Source organism: Dendrobates tinctorius, unplaced genomic scaffold (genome assembly GCF_039654945.1).
Source record: "Dendrobates tinctorius isolate UK_male_01 unplaced genomic scaffold, ASM3965494v1 ptg000321l, whole genome shotgun sequence".
Lineage (NCBI taxonomy): Eukaryota > Metazoa > Chordata > Amphibia > Anura > Dendrobatidae > Dendrobates > Dendrobates tinctorius.
In genome coordinates, this window is record NW_027361988.1 from 318,194 (window position 1) to 328,942 (window position 10,749).

General features: G+C 41.0%; 1 protein-coding gene and 1 long non-coding RNA gene across 2 annotated transcripts in view; one reads left to right on the top strand and one right to left on the bottom strand.

Annotated features, from left to right (window-relative positions):
• The window catches only part of LOC141073977 (uncharacterized), a 31,605-nt gene extending 23,764 nt beyond the window's left edge, over nt 1–7,841 (bottom strand). Inside the window, exon 1 of the mRNA XM_073561506.1 lies at nt 7,415–7,841. Within this exon, the coding sequence (XP_073417607.1) occupies nt 7,415–7,826 (412 nt within the window). The 5' untranslated portion in view covers nt 7,827–7,841. The remainder of the gene's footprint in view (nt 1–7,414) is intronic.
• Nucleotides 1–10,749, top strand: part of LOC141073990 (uncharacterized) — a 344,900-nt gene that overhangs the window by 52,356 nt on the left and 281,795 nt on the right. The window lies entirely within an intron of this gene.

Sequence of the window (10,749 nt, forward strand, 5' to 3'; positions counted from 1 at the left end):
TAGCCTAAAGATAGAAAGGGAAATCTAAACTGCCCCAGAGCAGACCCCAAAGTAAAAGGCAGCCCCCCACATATAATGACGGTGAAGCAAGATGAAAAAACACTGACACAGATAGAAAGATAGGCTGAGCAAACGTTGGGGCCCAATCTAATCTAAACAGGAAAGGAAAGGAAAGCTGCTGTCTGCAATCGGCAAAAAACCCTATCAAAAACATAGGCCAGCAAGCTGAAATGGAAAAAGACCCTGAAGCAACTAAGCTTCAAAACTAAAACAGCACTCTGGTATTTTCAGGAGACAGCGCTAAGGAGTTCAGCTCACCCCAGCAGGGAATGGCTGAAATCCAGAAAAAACAAAGCAAAGCACAAATGCAAAAAGCAAGGAAGAAAACTTAGCTTTAGCAGAGCAGGAATTCAGACTGGACTCCAAGGATACCACAGAGAAATCACCCGCAGGGAGAATGGGCGTATGCAGCCTTATATCCAGTCTGTGACTCCACTCAGCCAGTCATCATCATTAATCTCAGGTGTCTGATAATCAGATTCACTACCTCTCCTTACCAGAAGAGGGAGTTCCTCGGGCCTCAGTGATGAAGGGGAAAATGAACTCACAACAGCAGGTGGTCTTCTCTTCCATCCTCCCAGTGGATGGCCATGGAACAAGGAGGTGGAATAAGATTCTGCAGGTGAACAACTGGCTACGTCGATGGTGCCGTCAGCAACGATTTGGATTTCTGGATCACGGAGTGAATTACTTATACGATGGACTACTTGCTAGAGATGGGGTGCACCTTACGAAGACTGGAAAACATGTATTTGGAAGTCGCCTTGCTACACTTGTAAGGAGAGCTTTAAACTAGAACAAAATGGGAAGGGAAGCAAAAGACCAGAAAAAGCCATACACCTGACAAATATATATGTAAAAACTCAGGAGGGCACTACTGAGTAAGATATGCGGATCAACCAGCAGTCAGTATAAACACAAACTGAGAAAATGGAGAAAAAGCTACTGACCAAAATGCAGGGATCACTGCAAAATTACAAATTTTATTGGTAACAAAAAGACAACATCCATGTAAAAACATTTAAAAAGTCATACAATGACATGAAACTATCACAAAGGCTTATAATAAAGCCCAAAGAGCTCCCTCCAGTAAATGGACATATATAAAAAAGGCTCTAGAATATATCACATACAATAGCATACCTGCAATGAAGAAATGTTCAGAGATGTAATACTAAACATAATGATCCATTGAATAATCCATCCAAATAGACTATAGTACAATAATGAATGCAAGTGATAACAAATGTAAGCAACTGAGCCATGAAAATAAACACCATAGGGTACTAAGCATAGATGAAAAGTATAGCAATCATGGTGTAGCCAAGAGGCTAAAATGACCAAGATTAAATCCTGCCTGCATAGTCCCTATATAATGCCACTTACAAGGGGGAGCTTGTGGAGTGCCCTACGCGTGTCGCACAACAAAAGGTGGCTTCATCAGGGGCTAAACTAGAACAACATGGGAAGGGAAGCAAAAGACCAGAAAAAGCCATACACCTGACAAATGCTATTGAGAACTCTGCTATTAGAAGTGGAAAGGAAGAACAAAGACAAAAGAATCTAATTAATAAAAATATTGGAGAAAGAGAAACCAATCACAAACTAAAATGTTTCTATACTAATGCACAAAGCATGGGCAACAAACAAGGAGAATTGGAACTACTAACACAGGAAAAGAAATATGATGTCATTGGAATCACTGAAACTTGGTGGGACAATACACATGATTGGAATACAAGACTAGAAGGATACAACTTATTTGCAAGAAACAGACTTGATAAACGAGGAGGAGGTGTCGCATTGTATGTTAGAAATGCGTATATGCACAGAGATTGAAGCTTCAGAGACTGGGAGTTCTGTGGAAACTGTTTGGGTAAGAATACAAGGACAAAACAATGGAAAGGACACCATTGTAGGCATTTACTACAGGCCGCCTGTGCAAGCTGAAGATATGGATGAACTCTCTATGCATCAAATGGCCAAGTTCTCCAAAAAATATGACATAGTTGTCATGGGAGATTTCAACTATCCAGACATTTGTTGGGATTCTCTCTCAGGCAAAACTAACAGGTCAAGGAAATTCTTATCCTCTCTTGCTGACAACTTTATCTTCCAAAAGGTAGGGGAGAAAACAAGGGGAACTGCTACCTTGGATCTAATCCTTATAAACAGGAAGGAAATGGTTGAGGAGGTAAAAGTGGCTGGGACCCTAGGAGGTAGCGACCATGCTATTTTAGAATTTTGGATAACTAGAGGAGGAAGACCTGTGAAGACTCAGACGTCAAGGTTAGTTTTCAGAAAGGCAGATTTTAACGGATTCAGAAAGAGAATTGGAGGGATCCAATGGCTGGATATCCTTAAAGACAAAAATGTCCAGGAAGGATGGGAAATCTTGAAAAATGAAATTCTCAAAGCACAATCGTTAACAATTCCGAAAAGAGGGAAGAATAGGAAGCATTTAAGGAAACCAGGATGGATGAACACAGAACTTAAGCACATGCTAAAAAGGAAGAAAGAAATGTTTATAAAATGGAAAGAGGGAGGCATATCTAAAGAAGAATATAATGCTGTCTGCAGGGCACAAATCAGATTAACTAAAGCTGACAATGAATTGAGGCTTGCAAGAGATGTCAAAAGCAATAATAAAGGATTTTGGGGATATGTCAAAAGTAAAAGAAAAGTCAAAGATGCTATAGGATTTTTACAGGATGAAAATGATGAAATGGTAAGACAGGATGTTGAGAAGGCCGAACTTTTAAATTCCTATTTTGCATCTGTTTTCTCTCAGAAAGGAAATGTAACCTCAGCTGTTCTTCACTGTACTATTAAGGGAATAGAAGAATCCAGGATATCTATAAACAAAAAGATAGTGAGGAAACACTTAGCTAATCTAAATGAATTCAAGTCTCCATGTCCAGATGAATTACACCCGAGTACTGAAGGAGATAGCAGAAGAAATTTTTGAACCCCTCTCCATAATCTTTGAAAATTCTTGGAGAACAGGAGAAGTCCCAGAAGACTGGAGAAGAGCAAATGTTGTTCCTATCTTCAAAAAGGGGAAGAAGGTGGACCCAGGCAACTATAGGCCGGTGAGTCTGACTTCTATACCAGGAAAGATCTTTGAACAAATTATTAAACAACATGTATGTCAGTACCTGGATAAGAATGAAGTGATTAAACAGAGTCAGCATGGGTTTGTAACTAATAAGTCATGTCAGACTAACTTAATTTCCTTCTATGACGGAATCACTGATTGGGTGGATCAAGGAAATGCTGTAGATATAGTATATCTTGACTTCAGCAAAGCATTTGACAAAGTATCTCATACAATCCTTATTGCAAAAATGACTAAGTATGGAATGGACAAGGCAACTGTTAGGTGGATTCATAACTGGCTTAGTGATCGGACCCAAAGAGTGGTCGTAAATGGCTGCACATCCAGTTGGAAGAATGTCTCAAGTGGGGTACCACAGGGCTCTGTCCTGGGCCCTGTATTGTTCAACATCTTTATCAACGATTTAGATTAAGGAATTGAGGGTAAACTGATTAAATTTGCTGATGACACAAAGCTAGGAGGGATAGCTAATACTAGAGAAGAGAGAGAGGATTCAAAAAGATATAAATAAGCTGAAGCAGTGGGCAGCAACTAACAGAATGGTTTTTAACAGGGAAAAATGCAAAGTACTACATCTGGGCAATAAAAATGAAAAAAGCATATACAGAATGGGAGGAATAGGGCTAAGCAACAGCACATGTAAAAAAGACTTGGGTATACTAATAGATCACAGACTGAATATGAGTCAACAGTGTGATGCAGCAGCAAAAAAATGCAAATGCAATTCTAGGATGTATTAACAGAAGCATACAGTCTAGATCACGTGAAGTCATTATTTCCCTCTACTCCTCTTTGGTCAGACCTCATCTGGAATATTGTGTCCAGTTTTGGGCACCACATTTTAAAAAAGACATCAACAAACTGGTGCACGTTCAGAAAAGAGCGACCAGAATGGTGACCGGTCTGCAAACCCTGTCTTATGAGGAAAGGTTGCAGGATTTGAGAATGTTTAGCTTGCAGAAGAGAAGACTGAGAGGAGACTTAATAGCTGTCTACAAATATCTAAAGGGCTGTCACATTGTAGAAGGATCATCTTTATTCTCATTTGCACAAGGAAAGACTAGAAGCAATGGGATGAAACTGAATGGGAAGAGACACAGATTAGATATTAGAAAAAACTTTTTGACAGTTAGAGTGATCAATGAGCGGAACAGGCTGCCACGAGAAGTGGCGAGTTCTCCTTCAATGGAAGTCTTCAAACAGAGGCTGGACAGACATCTCACTGGGATGATTTAGCGAATCTTTGAGCAGGGGGTTGGACCAGATGGCCCAGGAGGTCCCTTCCAACTCTACGATTCTATGATTCTATGATTTTATGGGTTTTATAGAGAAAAATATCAATTACGCCATTTTGTTTCTCCCGTAACTTACCGATTCCTGTAAATAGTCTGATCGCTGTGTTCTGCAGGTCATTACAGTTATGTGCATTCTACAACTATGTGTAGAGAAAAGAACATATTCTCACTTTCTTAAGTAAGAGCACGGTGAGGATAGAAAGGAAAACAGTATTGAATTGTGTGGCTAAAATAAATCTTGTTTAACCCCTTAGTGACAGAGCCATTTTGCAGCTTAATGACCGGGCCAATTTTTACAATTCTGACCACTTTCCCTTTATGAGGTAATAACTCTGGAACGCTTCCATGGATCCCGGTGATTCTGACATTGTTTTCTCGTGACATATTGTACTTCATGTTAGTGGTAAAATTTCTTCGATATGTCTTGTTTTTATTTATGAAAAAAACTTTAAATTGTTTATGCCCTTAAATCAGAGAGATGTATCACACAAATTTCTTAATAAATAACATTTCCCACATGTTTTCTTTACATCAGCACAATTTTGGAAACAAAATTTTATTTTGTTAGGACGTTATAAGGGTTAAAAGTTGACCAGCGATTTCTCATTTTTACAACAAAATTTACAAAACCATTTTTTTTAGGGACCACCTCACATTTGAAGTCACTTTGAGGGGTCTATATGGCATAAAACATCCCAAAGTGACACCATTCTAAAAACTGCACCCCTCAACCTACTCGAAACCACATTCAAGAAGTTTATTAACCCTTTACGTGCTTCACAGGACCTAAAGCAACGTGGAAGGAAAAAATTAACATTTAACGTTTTTGCAAAAAATTTACTTCAGAACCAATTTTTTTTTATTTTCACAAGTGTTAAAAAAGAAAATGAACCACAAAATTTGTTGTGCAATTTCTCCTGAATACGCCGATACCCCATATGTGGGGGTAAACCACTTTTTCAGTGCACGGCAGAGCTCACAAGGGAAGGAGCGTCGTTTGACTTTTTCAACGCAGAATTGGCTAGAATTGAGACCGGATGCCATGTTGCGTTCGGAGAGTCCCTGATGTTCCTAAACAGTGGAAACCCCCAACAAGTGACCCTATTTTGGAAACTAGACCCCTTAAGGAGCTTATCTAGATATGTGGTGAGGACTTTGAACCTTCAAGTGCTTCACAGAAGTTTATAACGTAGAGCCGTGAAAATAAAAAATCATTTTTTTCCACAAAAATGATATTTTCGCCCCCAAATTTTTATTTTTACAAGGGTAACAGCAGAAATCATACCCCCACAGTTGTTGTGCGATTTGTCCTGAGTACGCTGATACCCCATATGTGGGGGTAAACCACTGTTTGGGCGCACGGCAGAGCTCAGAAGGGAAGGAGTACCGTTTGACTATTTCAATGCAGAATTGGCTGGAATTCAGATAGGATGCCATGTTGCTTTTGCAGAGCCCCTGATGTGCCCAAACAGTGAAAAAACCCCACAAGTGACACCAACAGCAGTGAAAATAAAAATCACTTTTTTTTCCTCAAAAATGATTTTTTTCAGCCCGCTATTTTTTATTTTCCTAAGCGTAACAAGAGAAATTGGACCACAAAAGTTGTTGTGCAATTTGTCCTGAGCAGGTTGATACCTAATATGTGGGGGGAACCACTGTTTGGGCGCATGGGAGAGCTTGGAATGGAAGGAGCGCCATATTGGAGAAAGTAAGTGGATAATGGGAAAATAATGTAAATAAAGCAAATGAAATGGGAATAAATGAATGTGAAAATAACGGAACAAAATCATTTTTGGGATGAAATTTATACAAAAGAATGGATGAATGAAAAAAATGGATGAATAAACCAAATGAAAAAATGTTGAAAAAAAGGGAAAAAAATTAAAATAAAAAGGGGGAAATTTTTTTTTAAGAAAAAGGAAAAAAAAAAATGAAAAAAAAAATGAAAACAAATATATTATTATTTATCTTACCGCCAGGGAAGGTGTCAATATAGACTCATAGGGGCACCTGTTCAGTGGGTCTGAAGGGAAGAAAAAACCCTGACTGTTGTATCACCATCGCACCAAAACCACCTAGACTCCCTTTTGTTCATGGCCACCATCCTGCAGAGGGTCCATAATCTCATCCATAAACATTGGTTTCTACTTACCAAAGCCTGCCCCAAAATTGACATTTTCAAGAACCCACCATTGATGTGTTTAAGAAGACCTCAAAACATCAAAGACAAGTTGGTCAGGGCCGACCTAGGACATTGCAATCAGACTTCCACACGAACACTGTCAGGTCAAAAAAGGACGGGTACTTTCCCTTGCCTCAGTTGCATGAGTTGTTCCAACATCATTAAAGTTAATGAAGTCATTCACTCACGTACAGGCAAATCTTACCCCATTAGGGACTACTTCACATGCAAAACCAATTTCGTAGTATACCGTATATGTTTTTTCTATTAGTCATCTATTGACTAACCTTCAGGGGCAAATTATGGGTATAGTTTTAGATTTGGAATTAATAAAGTTTAGTTTTATCCTTTTGCCAGCAAACATGAGGAATGACAAGAGACAACCCAATTAAGAAAATTCAATTTTGATTAAAACTATTACAAGACTATGAACATAAAAAGGCTTCTCCCCTATGTGACATCTCTGATGTTTATTAACACTTGATTTCCAAGTATAATATTTCCCACATTAAGAAAATGAAAAAGGCTTCTCCTCTGTGTGACTGCTCTGATGGCGATCAAGAAGCACTTTCTGGTTAAAATATTTCCCACAATCTGAACAGGAAAAAGGCTTCTTCCCCGTGTGAGTTCTATGGTGATTAGCCAAATTTGATTTCCGGTTAAAACATTTCCTACATTCTGAACATGAAAAAGGTTTCTCCCCTGTGTGAATTCTCTGGTGATTAACCAATTGTGATTTCCGGATAAAACATTTCTTACATTCTGAACATGAAAAAGGTTTCTCCGCTCTGTGAGTTCTTTGGTGCCAAACCAATTCTGATTTGTTGACAAAACATTTCCCACATTCTGAACAGGAAAAAGGCTTCTCCCCTGTGTGAATTCTCTGGTGCTTAACACAATCTGATTTACTGTTAAAACATTTCCCACATTCTGAACAGGAAAAAGGCTTCTCCCCTGTGTGAGTTCTTTGGTGCCTAACAAAATGTGATTTCCATGTAAAACATTTCCCACATTCTGAACATGAAAATGACTTCTTTGCTTTAGGAGCAGTTTGTTTTTTACTGCCTCTTTTGTGACTTTGATTTTCCTTAGTAGTCAGTAATGAATCAGAAGATGGGACCTGTTTCATAGGATCAGATGACAGATCTTTGCTGTGAATGGATGATGGCATATCTGGAGTAATGGCATTCACTTCAGTTGTATCTTGTAGGATCTCAAGATCATCAGATTTAAAAATTGAAGATGTCAGCTGTCCTTCTGATCTCCTGGTACAGTCATCTGCTAAGATAAAAAACAATTTTTTTAATAACATATCCTTGAGTTTTATATTTTTAAACATTTCTACTTAAACTGTCCATAAAAATGGCAAGCTATGTAAAAAACTTTAATTATTTACCAAGACAATAACTGTTCACAGTCTAATAGGAAACCTTGTTGGATGAGCCAGTAGTGTGCGGTGTCCAACTGTTTGTTCATTCTGCCTCCCAAATATCGAATAAAAAGGAACCAATCAATGTTATGTAGGCAAAAATAATACCAATTCTCATCTCACAAAAAACAAGTCCCCACTCAGGTCCATCATCTGTCAATAGAAAAACAGATAAGGCAGGTTACAGTTAGCGCTATAGTTAGGGTTAGTGTTGGGGTAAAGTTAGGGTTACTTTTAGGTTAAAGTTAGGGTTAGTGTTATGCTAAAGTTAGTTACTGTTAGGCTAAAGAATTAGGCTTTTCTCAATTGTCTCCCCAATAATTTGGTCACGTCAGTCATGTCAGAGATTTCTATTTCCGGAAAAAGAAATAAAAACAAATAAAATGGCCCGTCAGTATTATAGTGCAGAGGAGGCTTATGCACTTTTTACGTTCTGACAGTGAAAAAAGCGCAGTGTCAGATGGTGATGTGGATTTCGAGGGTTTTAGTAGCAGTGAGAGTGATAGCTCAGAAATGAGCAGTGATTCTGGTCCATCCTCACACACAAGGACCAGTACAACAAGAAGGACAAATAGCGCTTCTGGAGAAATGTCTCCAACTCAGGGAACAATGCCCAGTACTAGTGCTGTCCCTAGTGCTCGTGAATTGGTGCACACCAATGTCCAAGGGGCTTTGCCTCTTGATGTAGCATTTCCCAGATGGGAGGCTTCGGATTCGGCTACTCCATTCATCCCTAATTTTAATGCCATTCCTGGTATATATGTGGAGGTGGAAAATTTTGGACCAATTATTTTTTTATGACAGATAGCTTGCTAGAGCATATTGTCCTACAAATTTATATGTGCCCCAATTCATCAGCCAGAATCCACGATCCGGTTATGCTAGGTCAAATTTATGGACACCAACTAATGTCCTAGAAATGAAAACATTTTTAGGACTTACATTCGCTATGGGGCTTGTTAAAGAAACGAGCATGACGTTGGTAGTGTCGAGTTGCCACCAGACAGGCGTGGGAACAAATCTCACCCTGTCACCAAACCTCCCCCCGCATCACCTCCAATAATCCCCACCACAGAACACGGAGACTCGGAATTTCTTTTGGAATGTTATGGCCACAGCAGCCTTTATTATAAACACCAAAAACACAAACAGTGAATCATAAATCACTTTAACAAAAACATGAACCTGAGAAGGAGTCCTTGAAGCCCCAAGATCTTGGTGAATAACCCCAAAAATTGCTGTGGACAAAAACCCCTCATGATTGCTCCCAGCCGATACCCCACTGGCTCGGGAGCACCAACACCGATATATCTTGTCCACTAAGCTACTCGGGGATCCGCCACTTCGGCCGGAAACTCCCCCCCACCTTTCACCAGATCATCCCCAAGATACCTGTTTAACCAAGGAGACCCTAGACACTGAGTTTCCACACCCAATTTTTACCGACTTCAAGGACTCCCCCCCTCTTGAAACCGCCACAACAAGGGCCCATTGAACACCTCAATGGCCCGAGACCCCCCCGAACCCGCCATGCCATGGGCCGCTCAATACCCTCCTGGAATCCGAGAGCCCAAATGTCAGAACCAACCGAATTCAAATGAACCTCATCGGCCAGCCAGAAATCACCCTCACCTTTTTCCAAATCAAAGTGTCGCACCGCCACCCCTCCATTCCTGATAACAAAAGAAGACACAGCCCTGTTCACTTTTATCCGGGCCTTATTAACCTTAGCGAGAGACCTCATGGAACGCCATCACCTCTGAGGAACAATGTCGGACCAAACGATAGTGACCCCTCGGTACAATAACCACAAGCGCAGACAGTCCTGTTTGATGTCCCGTATCAACTCCCGAAAAGGTCGAACCGCCAAGTCACTACCCCCCAACATGCAACACCAGGATGTCCGGAGCGCGGTCCAACCGAACGCACTCGTGTATCTCCGGCAAGACATGTCTCCACTCCATCCCCCTAAAACCACACCAACGCACCAAGGCCGTGTTCCTGGAAAAACCGAGCTGTCTGCCTTCGTTCCGGACATCCACCCGCAACGCTCCCCAGTAAACGAAGGAATGACCAAAAATCCACACCAGCAACGGCTCGACACCTGGAATAAAAAAGGCGATGCCAATATCAAACACAAACACCATTAGCGTGAATGCCGCCCTCCGCCTCACCCATCACCACCCACCGACCTAACATAACTTCGGTAACGATTGGACGCCCAACCACCAATGCGCCGAATCGAAGCCACATCCAAACCCCGAACTGCTGCTTCTGATGCCACCCCAATCCTGAACGAATGAGAAGCGAAACGGGATTCATCCAAACCCAACGATCGGATGGACCTCTTGAGAACAGCACCAAATTGGTATCTCGACAAACTAGAGCCATCCACGTGACACAAAAGGGGGCCGCTCAAACTAGGACCCAGCTCCCAAAACCCCCGCAAACACTGAACGGGACACATCAAAGACCCGGGCACATGGCCCAACACCACTCGGCGACCTTTACCCGCCTGATCCGTCTAAGACCGTCGCAACCAAAACTCAATGCCCCGCGCAGTAAGCACAACATCCCTGGCCAATATACCCCCGGCTGACTGCTTGTTCCCCGACACTAGTTCCCCTACCCTTAATGCGCCAAAAAATGCCAACGAAAAGGCTAG